Source organism: Acromyrmex echinatior, chromosome 7, assembly GCF_024713525.1.
Source record: "Acromyrmex echinatior isolate Ae372 chromosome 7, ASM2471352v2, whole genome shotgun sequence".
Taxonomy (NCBI): domain Eukaryota; kingdom Metazoa; phylum Arthropoda; class Insecta; order Hymenoptera; family Formicidae; genus Acromyrmex; species Acromyrmex echinatior.
In genome coordinates, this window is record NC_141858.1 from 9882090 (window position 1) to 9902443 (window position 20354).

The 20354-nt window shown below is 30.8% G+C and overlaps 2 protein-coding genes across 6 annotated transcripts in view; one reads left to right on the forward strand and one right to left on the reverse strand.

Annotated features, from left to right (window-relative positions):
- LOC105154478 (hypothetical protein) overlaps nucleotides 1-20354 on the forward strand; it is a 211892-nt gene that overhangs the window by 54581 nt on the left and 136957 nt on the right. The gene's annotated exons all lie outside the window — the stretch shown is intronic.
- Nucleotides 888-20354, reverse strand: part of LOC105154476 (adenylate cyclase type 5) — a 141196-nt gene continuing 121729 nt past the window's right edge. For all 3 annotated transcript variants that reach the window (XM_087407702.1, XM_087407701.1, XM_087407703.1), the window contains 13 exons: nucleotides 19076-19234; nucleotides 18555-18803; nucleotides 15679-15838; nucleotides 14891-14988; nucleotides 14547-14631; nucleotides 13273-13389; nucleotides 12410-12556; nucleotides 11505-11743; nucleotides 10843-10981; nucleotides 8951-9170; nucleotides 8282-8430; nucleotides 7490-7822; nucleotides 888-5560 (listed from right to left, as the gene is read on the reverse strand). In XM_087407702.1, coding sequence (XP_087263828.1) covers nucleotides 7493-7822; nucleotides 8282-8430; nucleotides 8951-9170; nucleotides 10843-10981; nucleotides 11505-11743; nucleotides 12410-12556; nucleotides 13273-13389; nucleotides 14547-14631; nucleotides 14891-14988; nucleotides 15679-15838; nucleotides 18555-18803; nucleotides 19076-19234 — 2092 coding nt within the window. In that variant the 3' untranslated portion in view covers nucleotides 888-5560; nucleotides 7490-7492. The remainder of the gene's footprint in view (nucleotides 5561-7489; nucleotides 7823-8281; nucleotides 8431-8950; nucleotides 9171-10842; nucleotides 10982-11504; nucleotides 11744-12409; nucleotides 12557-13272; nucleotides 13390-14546; nucleotides 14632-14890; nucleotides 14989-15678; nucleotides 15839-18554; nucleotides 18804-19075; nucleotides 19235-20354) is intronic.

Genomic DNA, 20354 nt, shown 5'->3' on the forward strand with positions numbered 1-20354 from the left:
GTATCTCAGTTTCTGTGGGAGATTTGAAAGAGTCAAGCATACCATTAATATAACGTCGCTATTATTGAGCGTACGTTATAGATTTTTTATTTTATAAAATTTTGTGAAATTTGACGTATTTTTTTCTAATTCTTCTGATAAATATTTTAATAAGTTAATCAGGTTTTGAAAAAGATAAATATAAAGAATGACTATAAATCATGTTTTAAAATTTCTCGTGTATTTTATTTATTTATTTTAAATAGCTAATGATTTTACAAGTGAACATTAAAAAAATTTTTTTTTTTTAAATAAAATCTCAATATATTTTAATAAATTGTTTTAATAGTAAGTAATATTAACTTGTTTTATTAAAGAATTGAAAGTCTACATTTATCAACATTAGGAAAGTTATATTGCTGGGCTATTCGACAATTCCTATATTAAATTGCCGTTCTTAAGAAGAATACAGTGAAACCATGAAAATACAGGTCAGGTCAGAAAACCTCTTTTCTTGCTGAGTAGGTTAACTGGAAGTACTAAACTAGTTTGAGATATATTTCGAAGACATCATCAATACTTAGAAACGTGCTCTCTCAATCCAATTTTTACGAGAACAAAACAAAATTTATTTGATTGGATTTTTTATTTTATTAAAGGAAATTTTCTTAGTAAAAAATTTTCAAAGATAAAAATATGTGATACAAAAGTATATTAAATAAATATAAAATTACATAAATCTTGATCACAAATTAATCAATTATTTATATTTATAAATACATAAAAATAATAGAAGATTATATCTGAGATACAAGATTAATCATAAATTATATTTTCCAAATGTTTTATTATTTTGAAGAAATAATTTTATCATAAAAAGTCACAATGGAAGGAAAAATAATAGACACTTTAATTTTGTTAAAAATTTATTTTGAATCGTCAGTGTTAATTACGGCGCGCAATTATGGCTATAATATATTGATGTGTTTTGTCACAATAAACTTTAGGCCATCAAAGTTACATAAACATTTTTTTCGAAGTGATAATAAATAATACATTTTTCGTCCTATCTCGTGTACTTTCGATTTCAGGTATTTCAACTAGTAACCATCAATTCATATCGTTACATATTGACTTTATGATCAACGCAACATTTTATCGACATTTTATCGACATTTTATCGACATCGTACAAGTTCCCATGCTTTCCCATCGTAGGCAAATTGTAGGGAAATCTGAAAGGGAAACATTTTTCTGTCGAAAAAAAACAATCGACTCTTATTCCAATATCAATCAATACATGCCGATTCTTGTGAAATTTCTAATATCGTTTACAACATCTCTTAACACATTATCAACGAGATATTTTTCCATTTGACGCTTGCTTTATCTTAACTAATCTAGCCTTCGCTTGTTTAACATTCGAGTTATTAAAAAAATTTGAAAAATAAGTTTCTTCTCTGTCATCGAACCTAGATAAGTTTTAAGGAATTTTTAGGACTCGGTTTTCCGAATCTGCAAAAATGAAGATGTACTACACCATAAATCTTGTTGACAGCTAATGGCTACCGCCATTATTTGGACGATTAACTTTTGTGACGCTAATGGGCTTCTAGGCTGTAAAACATATAGTTGTCAGACTTATGATGTAAGAATTTACACGATTACTTTACTTCGATACGATGCAATGCACAGTAATTTCGAGTAAAAGTTAATGTGAATAATTTGTGCTTCAGTTTTACGTCGATAGTTTTGCGCGTGAAATTTATTTTAGAATGATTTATTATAAAGATATATTTATTGATCAATACATAACGATCAAATATAATTTATGATAAATATTTAAGAATGTTAATATTTGAATATTTCGTATTTCAATTTTGTTTCGATCAAAGCATAAATATCTTTATTTAAAGAAATTCCATATTAATGGAATGATTCTTTAAGTTTATTATACATTTATTTTACTTCTCCAAAATAATTATTCAAGCATTTATCAAATAAATTTTTGGATAAGAGGAAAACGTTTATTGATGGAAAAGGAAAATTGTCGATTTTGAGCATTAATGATCCGATGCTCATTAATTAATACGATTCGCTCGAGATCTCTTTGCTTCAACAATTGACTAGCTTTGTCGATCAACATTTAATATTAACTGGACCTGCCAGCGCTATTGAAATTCTCGCGAAAGCATAAATTCAACTTATACCTTATATCTGCTTATAGAATTATCGTATTAATCGACGGTCATTTTCCAGTCGAGCGTTATGTTTACCGCAGCACACGTAATAATTGGACTGCGAAAACTAGCGTTTAATTCAATTCGTGATTCGATACATTATTTTTTACACATAACATATTCAACGAATTAGTTAAATGCTGTGCTCGTTAAAGACGACATTTAATCACTCGATCAAGCTAATTGATTGGACTTGTCAAAATATCTTTTATCGTGCTCTATTATTTTTTCTATAACAAATATACCTCTTTTTTTTATCGTTCGGGAAGGATTGCCTAGGCGCAAAGAAAGTCGATATGTATATTCTGATCGAGTAATCGAGAGCTCGTGCCGCGCCAGTAGCTGCACATCGACGTAATTAACATCTATGTATACACTTTGGCCAAGTTTGTACATATGCACACAAGCGCCCCATATACATACATACATACATATTTACATGTCTACGAATATATCTAATCTATAAGACATTGAATACTGCAGAACGTCGACGTTTTCATTTCGTAACACTCGGACGATCGATCATTTCTACACAAATGTGTACTCTAAAGTCGAAGATAGCGTGATAATTTGATAGTTTCGATATTACTTCAGAATTTGATTTTTGACAGCATGAGATAAACACAATAAGAAACAATAGACACAGTAAGAAAGTATTCACATTATTGCATTCCCATTGCGAATAAATTCCGAAATCATTTTCTGAATACTTAAAACATTGAAATGTTGATTCACTAAAATTCCACTCATTCTGTTGAGATTTCATAAAGTATTTATCTTATTTTCGTTTCTCTTGGTGTTTGCAGTTGCATGAGCTGCTTTGTCGCGTTTGTTATTCGAATCCGCATTGGTTTCTCTTTGCTCTTTTTAAAGGAAGAAAGAAAATAGCTTCCTGCAGTTTTCTTTTTTGATCAATTACATTAAGGCTTTTATTTCTGCATTTTGAATACCAAATTTCTTATTTTACATTGCAATATTTTTGTGTAAAACTAGGCTGGGTTTAACTAATTAAATTTACTAATAAAATAATTAAGCGACGATTTTAAGTGCAGTTCTTTTTACAAAGCAGTAATTGAATTAAATAGAATATCTTATTTGAAAGTCCTTTTAAAGGTTGCTAGAGTTGCTAGGATCGATGAGAAAAAAAATATTACTCCTCGGTTAGTCGACGCCACAGTAACATGATGCAATTTCATTAACTTTCTGTCGGAAAGTTGGCTAGTGTAGAAAATCGTTCGTCCGACGTTTACAGTTCTCTCCTACATCCGCTCAGAGTTTACTTTTGTAATTATATGAATTTACTTTCACGCTACAGGTCTTTCAAAATTCTGAAATCAAAATAGAATTGTAGCTCTGCGGATGGGCAAAGAACGGACATCATTAAGTTCATATCAAGAGAAAAAGATCTTTATAGTGTGCGGTTTAAAATATGCATGATTTCATAAATTATTATAATGAACATTATTATAAATTATTATATTAGTATCAAGAGATTGTAGAATATCGAGCCTTATAATTACAAAGATCAGACGAGAGTATAAAATAAAACAACGATTTTCTCATGTTCTTAGAGGCGGCTACAATTCAATCGTTGAGTCTAGATTATATTTATTAACTCGCCGTGGTCCCCTTCTTGTTAAAGCAAACTGTCCACACATACGAAGTTCGTTCGTCCACGGTTTCGTTGTATCAGGCTTAACCTTCTTCGATTTGCTTCTCTGATTACATATATGGGAGTCTTCTCTCTTCGTATTGACTAGAATAATGTAGAAACGTCCACTTCGTTGGACACATTACGAGAAAAATTAGCATCGCAATTAATTCGGAAATTATTAAAAGTAATCAAGCTGATATCTATATAAATCACATGTTGTAAATAAAAGTTTTGGATCAATAATATATTGAGCCAAACGAAATGCTTTTTTTTTTTACAAATGATAGATATTTTATGAAATCTCATAAATTATTTGTCATGAGATTTTTCATTGTTATAGATGACTTGATACATTATTGGCCCGAATTTTTTAAACCAATATTGCACATTTTTTATGCTAAGTGCATCTATTTCTTCGAGGATGTTGGCGTTTTTATTGTCACGAGAATAAATATTTGTCCTGTTAAAGCACATCATTAAGTTACAGGTCTTTATTTAATGTAGACAAAACAATTTCAAATACTGTATGTAAGAACTTTTTTCCAATTTTGTTGTTTAAATTCTAAAAAAAATTGGATATGAGAAAATTGACACAACGTGAAACAATTTGGAAATACAATTGAATGAGGAACTTCAGCTACCTTGATTTATGAAATAATTGTGCGCATACATTTAAGCTTACACATAAAAATTGACACTTGTTACTACATAATGTACTTCACTTAATTAATAAGCATACATCCTCGAAATGCTCATCCTCAAAAGAAATTTGCTACCACTGACATGTTTCTGGCCGACATCTATTTGGGCATTGATTATCATAAACGTAATCATGGCAGAACCCATCGTTAATTAACTTTAGATTAACATTCGACAGAATTAAAAATTTTTAACACACAATTACATACATTGTAGGCATTGCTGAAGAACAATTTAAGTGTACAAGAGGATGAATTTTTATTCTTTATGTTTCGTTAATATCCGGCATTTCGGTGCATATTTAACTCGAATTTGGCTAATGATTGCAGTTGCTAAACTTTTGTAATTACAGCAGATTTGCATAAGACGACTTAAATAAACGGGTATATTTAATAAGAACGTCTTATATAGCTGATTATACGTTTATAAGTTATAAAAAATAATTGCACTTTCAAAAATGCTATTACATTTTTTTTTGTTATGTTAATCAACGTTGCTAATAAATGTTTCTTATGTTTTTTTGAAATGTTTGAAATAAATATCATGCCTAGCATTTTCTAATCATATTTGCAGTGAATTAAGTTTGCAGAAAGTTTCTTAATTTTATTTGTTCTTTGGAACTGTATTCGGTGATTTGTAAGAGCATTTATTTCTTCAGGACTTCATTAATTCAAAAGTCGGTATGTGATCAAGTGGGAAACGTAATTGACATAAAATCCGCAACGAAATGCCGGGATTATCCCTGTGAATGTCGATTATTCTTCGTTAGTCTTGAGACTTAAAACTAATGGCGCAATTATTTCGTTCGTCAGCAGTCATTTATGGACGGCACTCGACGACTCTAATATGCGCACACGTGTCCTGGATATTATATTGCCGTTTTGGACTTGAGTACATGGAAGAATTTTAAATAGCGCGAGAAATAATAATACTTTCTATCGCTGATATGACGTGTCGTCCATCAAGAATTCTTGCTCGAGCATTCCCACCTGTCAATATTATCGATTCATTAACGAGAGCGAGTAAAATAATCTAGCAATTATTTCGGAAGATTTGTATGAAATAGGATAATTTAATTTTATATGCAAATGTGTTTGCAAGAAGTTTCTCACATACAAGTTCCCTATTTTCTGCGGAAATTTTTTAACTTTTTCAAATATTTGTTTGCAACCCGAAATTAATGTTGAGTTTGTAGAAAGTTTCAATTTTCTATGGTACACTGTTCGTTAATTGAATCTTTGATCACATTTATGAGAGAAGATCAAATTGCGAATTATTTGAAGAATTAATTCAGTTACTTTGTGCATCCATTGTAACTGAGCGATATAATTTAAATTTCCATTATCATTTTGCAAATTATAAAAGTGCAGAAATATTATGGTAGCATTACATACATTTTTCACAGTAAAGTATTTTAGTCATAAATAAGTAATGCTTTGTTGTTTGTATTGACATTTAAAAAATTTTACAGCTTTGATAGTACATTGATTTATTAAAATGCAATGTTTATTTAACTCACAGTTTAATCTATTTTTCATCCTTTTTTAATTCTTAGAACTAGAAAAAAAGTTGAAGAGTTAGTTAAACCAAGATTAAAATTTAACTGTATTGTTAGAAACAGGCATTAAGTCATTTATACAATATCAATTGTTTTATTAACTTAACTAATTTACCTCTGCACATGTTATTATGCAGACAAAATTTTTGCTTGCATGTGAAACATTTCGCACAAAGTGGAAATTTTTCTCGATAACGAGACCTGCTCTCGTGCAATAAATGTCCGTTGTGCAACTGATTGTGCACGTGTCTTCACCAGTAAGCGCGTATCTCATGCGATATAGTTGAAAGTGTTATATAACAATCCCCTATCTATAGGAGTATTTCAATTCCGTGGCAAATTGTCGTAGTTGGATGTAGTTTCGACTTTATGTTAACAAGATATATCATGGTCACGGTGATAAAATTTTAATGGTTGTACGTATATATAAAATAATAAATAGAAATATATAAAGCATCTAGAAAAAAGTAGATAATAGTAAATTACTTCTTTGTAAGAATTTTTCTAATATTTATTGAAAGAAATATTAACATAAAAAACATTGCAAGTTAATAAACAAACACTCCACGTATTTTGAAACCGAAACTGATAAAACTTCAGAAAAAGCTAATAAATTAATGTCCTGTTCAATAAATTAAAAGGCTTTGCTATAAAACAGTATTAAAATTAAGTATTAATTTAAATTAAATGTTTAAAATTGCAATACTTTTGCAACTTTTTAATAACATGAAATTTTATGTACTTAATACTGTACATCATGGATAATACAAAAAATAAGTAGGTATGAGGATATTTTAAAACTACTGATTAATGTATATTTGAAAAAGTTGAAAGTGGTTAAAATTGCGAAGCTCACGGTGAAGTAAAATATTTGCATGTTCTGGCAATAATTTGCGGACTATTTCGGATAGATATTCGCGATGTATTACTACAGGTTGTTACTTTGCCTAAGATAATAACCCCTTTTGCTTACCTTCTCCCTTCACGAATCCAAATTTATCGCGAGATTATGCGGCCGATTGTGATGCCATAATGTAAATTGCATCAAACATGCATCGTACGTATTCAGTAAATTGATCAGAATACGAATGCATATTTCCGAAACTATGAGACAATAGTTTTTTTCTTTCGAATTTTAGCGATGCTTTTCATACTCTTATTATTTATATTTCTAAATAATTTAATCATGAATATTTAATTAAGATATTTGAAACTCGGAAGAAAATTGGAATTATAATATTTTTATCAGAGTTTTGTTTATCTGGCTTCTACTTGTATGATAAATTTCACTTTTAAAAGAGAAGTAGATTTTAGAAAAACTAATATATTAAATGTTTAATTAATGAACAATAATCAATACCAATCAGACAGTCCCGCTGCTATTATTGATGACTGTCTTCTCCATGGCGTCGGTGTTGTTATTGGAATTCGTCTTGGTGATGTCCATCTGATTAGATTTCGTGTTGTCTCTCGGCCCGTCCAGGAAGTAAGTTATCATACTGCCCTTCCCTTTGACTTGAATCGTTCCGCGGCACGTGAGCGGATATCCTTTAGTGATCAGAATATCGCGAACCTCCTGGGTGACTTGAATCCCATCTAACACGCCCGTAGAATCCATTCTGGAGGCCACGTTCACGGCGTTGCCCCAGATATCGTATTGTGGTTTTCTGGCACCGATCACACCGGCAACCACCTGCGCAATTCGCGTTGCATATTGAGTCTCTCTCTTGAGAATCCTCGACAACTTTACCGCGATTTTCTTTCTCGCAGCTGAGTTCGAGTGCTATGTGAATGAAATAATCAAAATTTGCGTTACGAGGAAATATCGCGGAAGAGCTATGAATTTGAATAGAAATTTAAAGTTGAATCATCTTTAGAATTAAAAGAATTATAATTAATATCAGGCAATTTTCTTTAAGATATATTAAAATTTGAGAGAAAGTAATATTATATTTAATTCTAATATTATATTCTTTATTTTTTAAATTAATTTAAAATTGATATGAGATATAATTTTTTCGAGTTATTATATTACACAAGTTTTCATATTTTCAGATTCTCTCTCATTCCGTCGCTGAATGCAATTTACGGATTATTTACAAAGAATGCAATGATACAGTGAAATTGCTCGTTCCATGTTATTCAATATTACCGGTCCGATGTTGATGCCCACACGCATGCGAAAGTTATTAAAGCTGTGTTCATTGACATAGGCCAGCTGCTCGCGGATTCTCAGGGCGTAATCCGCCATTGCGATTACGTGCTTGTAATCCCGCATATCGCATGTGCTTTTCGTTAGGCCTAAAGCAACAAAAAAAGACTAGAGTGAACTTTGCGCGACGGCGTTGTTCTGATCGCAGTGTTCTAATTTGAGTAACGAGTCTGAGTTGTTAGGAAATTGTTAGGAAATTGCGCGAAAAATCAAGTGGCCGTGGGAAATTAGATCTGTCCTTGTGGAACTAGAAAAACTTTGTTAGAAGAATTTAAAATAGGGAATTTTGAACGCAAATTTAATTTGGAAATATATCCGGTGGTGATAACAAATAAATAAATTAAAAGTTAGTTATTGAAATGTGCAATGAAGATAAAATGTTTTATCATGCTTTTACGAATTTATTATATGAGTCTGCAAGCCGACTAGACATAATTAAATTTAATCCAATTAATTTTGATCGACTCAACGATTAATTGTAAACGCAGTACCGCTCTTTTCTGGAGCGATAATAAAAGTTGATAGCAATTTTTGGGAATAAATTCAAGAATTGTTGAAAAAAATTAATACTACTAAAAAAAAAAGAAAAGAATTCTATGAGAGACATACCCGAAGCGGCCATATATGTAGCGCCTGTACTCTTGATCTTCTCGATGTACTTGAACTGTTCCTCAGCAAGTAACTCGTCGAAGTCAGCAATGATTTCGTTGAGAAGTCTGAGGCATTCCACGCCCTCGTTATTCGCTTCGAGTTCTACGTAGAACTCCGAAAAATTTGGTATTGAGGCGAACATAATGCACACAAAGTCGCATTGTTCGTGGTACAATTCCTGCGAAACAGTCGACATCGTTCTAGACATGCCTGTTTAATTTTTTTTTATAGAATATATATTTCTTAATATTTTACAAGAATTTTGTTTAGTCTTGTCATGTATAAATAGTTATATTAATTTCAAAACACTATAATTGTTTTGACCATTTTAATTATATTAATTTCTTGTAGACTTTTGATATACTTTTTTGATATACTTTTTTAATAGTTTATTTTAATTATTTTGAGGAACTTTGAGAGTGGTACTGAAATCTATATTTGCAATAAATATTATTATTATTATTTGATATCTAATTTCGTGCATTAAATGTATAATTGCTGTTGGATAGGACAGGACAAATTGAATAAATAGATAGGACACAATTAGGTGAATGGATACTATTGAATATCAATTTGGAATTTAGAAATTGGACGATTTAACATGTTAGTTGTCACAGATTCGTAATTTGTGTATATACAATTGTATGATTAAGAATTACTTTTGAAATTTTAAAAGTAATCCTTAATTAAATTATAAATATTTGACATTATACCTAAGTGATCTTTATATACGAAAAATGAGGATATTATCATATAGGATTAATTTGCAATTTAATTAGAAAAAGAGAAGGAATGGAAAAGAAATGAATAAATACCGCTTTTATGAAAATGTCGCTGTCACGAAGCTTTTAAGAAAGCTGAAACTCAATTAACTCTCAATTAAGAACTTTAAAATATACGGTAAGATTTTATTTTATACACTGTTAGACATTAAAGGACACTAAATCAATCCCTTAAGTTAAATAATATTTTATTATTTTTAACTTCTTTATGTGTGTCAAAATGTAAATCCGCAAAATATTAAGCCATTCCTTCAGTTAGTTACAATGTAAACAACGTCCATATTAACGTATTCATTTGTTAGTAAATAATAATGATATTAAATTTGAATCAAATTTAATTTAATTTCTTAAATTATTTAATTCCATTGTTTTAAATTAACGATATACTAAATAGAAGTAATGATGACGTATAAAAGTAACTCAAATTGGATATAATTTGACTATGAATTTAATAATACATCCAGCTTGCAACTGTAAATTGATCTATAATCTGTGAACTGTAATTTAATCTATAATCATTTAACCTCGTTAGGAAATGTCAAATACATTTCGTAGGAAATGTCAAAATGTACTTATTATGAGTATCCCAGTCTTTATGTCTGTTTTGTCTCAAGTATAACTTCTCACTTTTCAAAGTATGCAGAGTACAAAAGAATTGACCAGTAATTGTGCAAAAATGTATAAGTTCTCGATGAAATATTTAAATTGAAATATTTTATTGACATAGAAATGATATAATGGTAAATTGACATAATAATAAATAATAATATACATATATAGTATATATTAGGTGTTGGAATTAATTCGTAGCGTTTTACAAGTGATGGGAAGTACTTTCATTAATGTATTTTTTAATGCTCATGTGAAATAAATAACATTCTTTCATTAAAAACGCTACGAATTAATTCCAACACCTAATATTATACATAATTATATAATATATAATGTATATACAATCATTATAATAAATAGTACTTATTCTATTTTTTACTTAATACATTTAAAAAATTATAAAATTATTGTGAAAGATTTCTTTTTGAACTTGTTTTTTTGTCAGATAGAACTTACGTCTGAATTGACAGTAGACAGAAAATGAGCGGCCACGTGTTCCGGAAGTATATTTGCGAGCAATTTCTGATTGTAGGCCTTCAAGTGTTCCATTTCCTCCTTCTCCTCAGTCGCTTGTAACTTCCACAAGAAATCCAATCTGTATTGGTACAATATGTATGTCAATAGTCTTCATCTATTTTTGCCATGAAAAATATTTTAACAAATTATATCACGTTTTTCAGAAAGTTTTATGAAATATATTGACATGTGTGTTCTAGAATTTCTGATACGTATCATGTCACGTATATTTAATATATATCATTGTAATTGGCAGATTTTTATAAATCTGTACGTAACAATATATACATATTTTTTTAGTAGTAAAATATATTTGCTTTAATTAGATTTCAAAGTGTCAATATATTCCTGAAATATTCTGAATATTACTTGCATCTCTATATACGCGGCTCATGTTTCGACTATAAAATTATTCTGTGAAAATCAGTTCATGAGATCCCTGATCCGCGACATTGTTTGTGATGAGAGGAAGGCTTTCGTGGGAAATTCCATGAAGGCCTCAAAGGTTTCTAACGTGCAAGTTTAGGACGTATCTATGAGCTAACGTCGCGTAAGTTTCGAGAAGCGAAATGTTAAAGTGTAAGCATGTTCGAATGTTCGACCTGTAGGTCGCCTCTGTGTGCTGGGAGTGTGCCACTAGGCAGGCCATGAAGAAAACCACTAGTACACCCGCCAACCATCTTCCAGCGGGCTCTACGTCGTCCTCATTTAGTGCCTGGTAAATGCTGACCCCGAGATAACAAGCCACAACAATGCTCAATACGGCTACTTTAAAGACCGATGTTAGGATCTGATACACCGCGCAGGTTACCATCACCAGCATCACCAGAACCGGAAACAACTGCAATCAGTTACGGAGTGTCAGTTTGTGAATTCCTATAGTTTCGTGAAAATCGCTCTGTATATCATGTCCGTACTAAAAGTTCTCTATTAACGTCACGGAATTGTACGAGACCGACGAATACGTTCTTTAATTACAATATAACAATTTTAAAAATTTGTAGTTATTTTAACTTTTCCGTCAATGCATATGGAATACCCCGTTATTTATATTAAATTTAAACAGCAAAAAATTTTTATATTTTTGTGTAAATTTCGTTATGATGTTTCAAAAACTCCATTTTTTGAACAACAAAAAAACTGCAGTTTTGCATATATTTTATCTCGTTTTACTTTTACATTTTTTTTGCGAGAACCTTCTGAAACATGGTAGTGAAAAGGTGAAATATTGTGCACAAGGAGAGTTCACGGAAGAGTTAATAAAAGAGTTAACTGCATAAAATTTAACATTAATTTTGCATGAATTCTACTAGAATTCTATTTTATTAATAGATTATGAGTTCGTTAAACTTGCATAGCTTTTCTAGCCGTGAGATCATAAGTGCAGTCTCTTCTTTTGAAAGTATCTCTGATCTTTTTTTATCAACCTTTCTTTCATAACAAATTCGAGCGAAGACTCGATTAATCATTGTCTGTCTATTTAACGCCGATGTCATATGTAACTTACGTCGCAGAAAAGAATATAATCGCAAATGCCGGAGGCATCAATATTCTTCGTCGGTACTCTCATCACGCTGGGATGCTCATCCGGCGATTCCTCAGCGAAAGGCAACGAGTTATTGTTGACGCAAGCCTCACTTCCGATCAGCGTGATCTGCAGCGAGAAAAAAACGACAAAAATTCGGTCGTTGTTTACTATTTTACTATGAGAATGCAAAACATTCGATCGCTCTGCACAATCCATTTGTGGACCGATATTTTTTTCGTCCGTTTGTGATTTAATTACGAACGTTCATGGCAACTTTATTATTCTGTAGCGTGCATGATTTATCGATGCTCGCGTTCGATTTATTACTAAAAGTTTTGGCTCGGCAGACTAATTTATATTGCGTTATAGTTTTAATATGAGTTTTCCGAAGTAAACGGTGAGACCGATTATTGGATTAAAAAACTGAGAGAGAGGGAGGGAGGGAGAAAGTGGGGAGAGAGAGAGAGAGAGAGAGAGAAGAAAGCATGGGTCGAAAGCTTCGCGTATCATTTATTTAATTTATTACGCGTGATTAATGTCTTATAGAACTAATGGATTTTACATCTCTTGGATTTTTTGTTTCCGATTTTTCGAATATTAAAATTTTTGAATTATTGAATTTATTTAAAGGTTACATTTGTCAGCTTGAACATTTCTTAAGTTTTGATATTCATATTTTTCAATAATCTAAAAAATAATAAACCAATGCAAATTTTTTACATATATTTTTGAAGAAGTGGTTGTCGTGATGCACGAGAAATGTTTAGATAGTTTCATAGATAGTGTACCATATTAACATAAAACACAAAGAATAGCTGCATTAAGCTTTGATTATTACTCACCAGCGGCGATAATACCGTGATGAACGTTAGAAATACGACGATGGATGCGATGCTCTGCGCGATGATGCGATTCTCAAAGATCTGTAACGCCATGCTTCTCACCCATTTTGGCACCCTCTGTGAAACGCGCACAATTAGGGCAAGAACGATAAATAAAATATTAATCGATCGTTGTATTATTTATGGAAAATTCATGGCAATGTATATGATCCGGCGAATGAGTACGATATACTCTCTCTAAATATTTCCTGAAGTGCAATCTCACTTCAAAAGAGTTAAAATACTGCAACTGTTGAAAAAGAGTAAAAAATTTGCACTCTTGAATAAGAGTGGCAGATTTTCACTTTTTTTTTAGAGAGATTTATTTCAAAGGAAAAAAAATCTCCTTTTTTGTCAGCTGATTATTGTGTCATTTATAAAAAACAAATTGCTCTCTCTACTTATAAATAAAATTGCTCTCTAAATTTCTTGGAGTGAAATCTCACTCTAAAAGAATGAAACTCTATTATTCTTATTTAAGCAAATTCTGCAAATTTTTCACTCTTTTTCAATAGTAACAGTATTTTAATTCTTTTAGAGTAAGATTTTACTTCAAGAAATTTAGAGAGCAATTTTATTTATAAGTAGAGAGAGCAATTATTTTTTATAAATGATACAACAGTCAGTTGACTTTTGTTCTACCGTGTGCTCTTGTCCTTATTCACCTCTAGACTTCTAATTAAATAAAGAGATAATTAAAGGTTCTCAGGATCGGGAAAGATTAATGAGTGCGTTGTGACCAAAATTGCTGGTTTCGGCAGTGACCTGGAAGTTTGCCATCTGGTCAGGGTCAAAAAGAAGTGGCTCTTTTTCAGAGAGTTTTGACTCGACGTTGTACGTGATGTATTGCGCGATTTATTTAAATTGTTGTGTAGATAGATGTATGATTTTATATAATAGCCACAAGGGGAAGAAAGACAATAATTGCTATTACTAATATCTAGTTTTACAATCCTGAGGGAAGAGTGAAAATTCATACACTTATTCGGATCTCAAGAGAATGTATGCTGGAAAAAAATGTACTAAATCTTAATACATATTTCTTTGAATAATACTAAGTAAACATTTGCTTACAGTAAATAAATATTTACTCAATAAAAAAATGTTAGTTAAATTAGATAATTAGATTCTTCGGATTCGTCCATTTTCAATCAGTCATTTTTCTCAGTGTATTCAAACAGATGTTTATTAAAATTTAATATTTTTTTTAATGTATCACACCTGTGAGTTCTTACCTCATTTTTTTCCGCCAATAAAATGCCATTGACCAGGGCTATTACCAGCACACTAATCGCCGTGCAAACGTAGAAGTATACGCTCCTAAGAAGACAAAGGGGACATTTTAACGCGCTTTTTCTCGAGCTACTTTTGCGAGAAATTTTTCGAATGTTATGAGATTTATGCCGTCTTATACGCTAACTTATCGAACGATTTTCGCGAAAGTGCCCATAAATATTAGAACAAAGGACAATTCAATGTCAATAAAATACGAGTATTTTACACATCGGGTCTCAAGAGTATAGTAAAAGGAAGATATCACTGCCGCTATATAGAAGGATTTATTGGTACGTATATTTACCCAGCGAGGGTGATGGCTATTGCGACCACAACAACCATGTAGACGAAACCGGAGCACACAAAATAAGCCGAGAGCATCCTGTCCCTCTCGCGCGAGTACTGCAACAGGTTATTTAAATAATTGCAATATCGCATATTGTTTCTACGTATGTTTACTGCTAACGGATGGAGTGTTTTCAATCATATTATCAGTTGTTAGACAATTTTGTAGACGATTTTGATGAAAAAATGCAGTATTTTGTTCAATCAATGACGACACAATTCTGTTCAATCAATGATACATAGTTCAATTACGTGAAATCCGAAATAACTCAAATACATGTTTAAGCAAATTAACCAAAATTAAATTCAAACGATCTTCTATTAATATGAATTACTGCGTAGTTTGGTCACACTCAATTGTATACATGGACAGTTCAGTACGCAATTACAGCTCATATTTTGCGTGTGTGTGTATATATATATATATATATAATTACTATTAAATTAATTAAATCTCTAAATTCGAGAAAGATCATTCATATGTTTAAAATATTTAAATAGAATTTTTATTGCAAAAGTTAGATAATTATTTTAATAAACGCTATTGTGTTCACGCTTAAGTGTGTAAAATAAAATTATAATTTTATATTAAATTTATTTTATGTCAAATAATATGAAACTATTAGAAGCTATTGGACGAAATAAATTTATAACTGTAATTGTTTCATAACAAATTTAATATATTACGATAATTTATGCCTATTTTATTTTTAAGTATATCATTTATCTTGTAATGTAACTTATTACCTTTTCTTCGACATCCGGTCTTTGAAACGTTAATATAAACGGCGTACAATGCTCCGCTCTTAATCGATCTATACTTCTAGCATCTATTGCTCTCATCAGATACTCGTTCACCTCATCTTCAGGATCTTTTTCGCCCTCGATGGTTTCACCAAAACCTAATCTATTGAAACGTATACATCAAGTATTATCCAATTGAAAAATACGTAAAGTTTACTCAATGATTTTTATTTGTGATATAAATTATTCCAATATAATATTTGCATCGAGTTAATTATTTTAATCGACTTATTATTACAATATAAGTATGATTTTTATTTTAAAATATAACAAAAATATATAAGGCTCTGAGAATAAATCAACTAAAAGGAAATATAAAAGCCTTAAGCATTAAGAGCCTACGCAGTTTTTGGTGCGTAAAGTTATTATTTATGTACTCATCGAAAATAATCCGCATACGTTTCAAGCGACCTTTTCGATCCTTCTCAATGCGAAAACATTAATTAATCAAATAATAAATTATACACAATAAATTACGGAATACATAATGTCAATATTAATTTGTCAAATTAAAATACGAAACATGTATCTGGGATCATTTTGTTACCGCAATGGAGTCAGTAGTTACAAAGTGAGACGCAAGTCCAGATGTGACAGTGGTCAGTTGTGTAATTACAATTGTGTAATTACAGTTTCAACGTTCGTAAGATATAGACACAATATTAATTTCACTGATTCGCTTTGACTCATAATTTATTGGAACATCACAATAACTCACAAGGGACCATCTCGGTTTGCACAACAAATTAGTGAAAATCTTTGATATCAATAAAAGTTAACAGCATAAGATGTAAATTAAGAAAAAAGACAAGATTGTATAGATTTCAAGAAATTTGATACTATAATGCATGGTAAAAACAGAAACGGCTAATATCTAAAAAAATATTGATTTATCTAAAAAATGTTTGAAACAAAAGTAATAAGGTTTAAAAAAGGTTTATTAGATGATGATATTAATTGGATTTTAGAATGAAATAGAATTGGAAAGTGCCTTCAAGGTCAACACAAAATCTTAAGGAGCTACCTATTTTTCACAGCACATCTTCATAGCTGACGTTGAGGTGTTTCCAGAACACTGGTTACAAACCTTTTCTTTATAAGAACTTTTCGAGTTATTGCATTGAAAGTTACAGTACTGCCGCGCCGGCATTAGCATTAAATTTCTTGGAACCTCCGACCTGTACAGTCTTGCCTTTTTTCTTAATTTACATTTTATGCTATCAACTTTTACTGATATCAAGGATTTTCACTAAGTTATTGTACAAACCGAGGCAGATCTCTTGTCAGCTTCAATCATTATTTTATCAGAACGAGTGGTGTTAAACATTGGTCATCTACCAACTGACCATTGTTACATCTAGACTTGTGTTTCACTTTTGTAATCTCTGACTCCATTGCAGTAATAAAATGATATGATCCGATATATGTTTCGTACTTTTGTATTTTAATTTGTGACAAATTGACTTAAATATTATATATTCTGTAACTTATAATATATAATTTATTATTTAATTAATTAATTTTGCATTGAGAAGGAAATCGACCGAAAACGTCGGTTATATTATTTTCAATAAGTAAATAATTTTGCGCACCAGCGATCGCGTAGACTTTTAATTGGCTATTTATTCCCTTTTAGTTGATTTTTATTTTACTTATTGCTTATTTTTTAGGGTGAACTGATTTATCTGAATAGTAATAAGAAAATATAACAGTCATGATTGTTTAATTTATTAGACTTTTTAATTTAGATTTTTTTAATTTATTAGAACAATCTTAAATTGCCATAAAATTATGTAGAGTAACTCCGGCAAATACGCGCTGGGATTTACACCGCAGAAATCAGAAAAAATAGAAGGAGAGGGGGAGATAATTTTCTCGCAACTATTCTATTACATGCCTTTATGTTATATTAGTATTGTGTTATGATTTCAGTTTCTTACTGTTAATATTAATGAAATTATTCTGAGTTGAATCGATTTGTCACTGTAATAAGTAACGCCATCATAAATTACAATCTACATAAAATGATTACTGTAGGGCGTGTAAAAGACTAGTGATTATTTCGTGATACATACGTGTAGTGGAAATAATAAAGCATGTTTTGTAGCAAAATACAAGTGCTTTGCTTTCGTATTATTTGTTTGTCTTGTATGTATATTCCATCTGTTTGGGATATACATACAGAATTTTGGGCGAACGGGAAGATTATTTATTCATATACATATTTGTCATTCTTATTCTTTAATAAAACTTTATAAACGCATTTTATAAGTTAATGTATACATTATACATTTTGTTTATATGCATTATTTGTAAATTTTTCATGAGCCGTACATACCCTTCCTCTATGAGTAGGCATATATCCCATCTCTATGGGATATACGGCAAAAAAGCAAGGGTTTCAAAAAGTTTATTTTTTAATTATAATCTGTAAATATTTTTCGCAATAAGAATTAATTATTTACAGATTTTAATATGTTATTCAATATTATTAAGATCATTTCGAAGATGTGAATAAGCATCAAATATTTGTTAAATTGCTAGTCAATTAAACTTGTGACATTACTGCGGTAATTTAGTAGAGTTAGTGTTTTCAAGACCGAAAAATCATTTCGGCGCGCGTTTCTGAAAACTACATACATAATATATTAATAAATTAAGTTTTTGATGAGGTGCAGTGTTATATACCGGAGTTACCTTAACATTTGAATATTTCGTAATGCTGATAATTTTTTGACATTATTTAAGCAATAAGATTATAATATCGTGACATTTTAATGTCAAAGGTTAATAAATTAAACAGCAATAGGAGCTCTTACTTGGTTTGTTTTCCGTGTTGCGAACCATGACCCATAACCCTCATTTCTTTGGACACATTACTGTTTGCTGGGAAAGTTTTTCGTATTCCAGAATTAGTTATGTTGCCCTTAAATGTGTCTCCGGGGACAATCAAGTAGGTTCTAATATTATGATCTTTTAAGTACGCGTTCCTCTCACCCCCGCGACCTTCCTCGACTTCATAATACTCGCCCAAGCAATCTAAAGTCTCTTTCGTGATGTGCACACGTCTGCGAAACATTATACTTTTTATTAAATATTAACTTCGTCGTAATAATTCAATATTAAGAAAATGTCTTTTAACAAGGATAATTTGTTTGCGATATATGTTTTTATTTAAGATTGTGCACTTAACGAATCGAAAAGTTTTATACAAATTGGAGTAAAGCAACTAATCAGCTAAAAATTATGCAGAAAATTATATCGATGTAATTTATCGTCAATCGAGACTAATGTAAAAAGGACAAGTCAAATAAGAATTAACAAAATTGTTTGTACTCACCCGGGTATACCTCCACTTTCCATGTAATTGGCTAGAGTCACGTCGTTACTCCAAACATCAAACTGCCATTTCCTCAGACCGAGAACTCCACAGTGAACTCGGCCCGTATGGATACCAACTCTCATATTCACGTTTACGGCCATTACCTCGCGAACCAATCTACGGAGATACCGACATGAGAATTTATTGTTTCTCCTATCATTAGGCCATGTAACAGATGAATAACTATATCTTTCGAGTTTGTGACAACAAACAAGCAAACTTTTTTACCATTAAGTCTACTTAGTGATTACTTTGGTGTTCGAAGTCTTCAACTATTGAAAAAGTTATGAAGTACTTTCGTTATTAATGGAAGTAAGAAGGAAACATTTATAAATAATAAATATATAAATATTGACTTTTTGGATTAAAGTTAGTTAATAACAATAATTACTCTTCCAGTTACAATGATTGTCCTTCAATATTTTTTGATTTATTATTTGGTTTTCGCATTTATTCGTAAAATTTGTCGTATAAATACTTTAAAACGAACAAAATTTAAATTTTTGCACACGGATAACTGTTCCGATCGCGAATGAAACAGTTTCCCGGCAAGTCCGACTAGGAGAAACGTATGGTGAAGTTTAAGACGAGATAGAATTGAAATTTAAACTCGTGAGGAATCCATCCGCTTGCAGTGACCTGTGGATACTAGTCTTTCATAACGATGCGAATCGACCTCAGTCGTGAGTCGCATACATATCGCGGTCTCCGAGGAAATCTCCTCTTTGACGAAACGCATTTTATGAAAATACGAAACTAACCAAAATACGAGATATGTAGCGCATGGATACAACTCTGTCGGAAGTTCTGTAGTCATTTCGTGGATTCTAAACGAAAGCATCTTTATTGCTCGAATGTTACTTTGATCTGCTAGTTGCTATGTCTTTCCTATCCTTTTTCATTTCCTCTCTCTTCTTTTTTTTATATTTATTTATCTTTCTTCCCCTCGGCAGCTTTTGAGATTCTATTTTCAATTATTTTTATTTTATGTTTCCTTTGTACGTTATCAAACGAACTATGAGGATAAGGAATGGTATTACATGGATCTTTGATGTTGCTGATGGAACATGTGATAGATTTATTTTGCTATTTTATAATTTTTAATGTGGATACATTTTGAATCGTGACATAGATCTCGATTATGCTTTAGCTATTTATTATCATATATATTGGTTTTAAAAAGCGACATATATATAAGACAACAACGTTGTTCTTTGATAACAAAATATGTAATAAA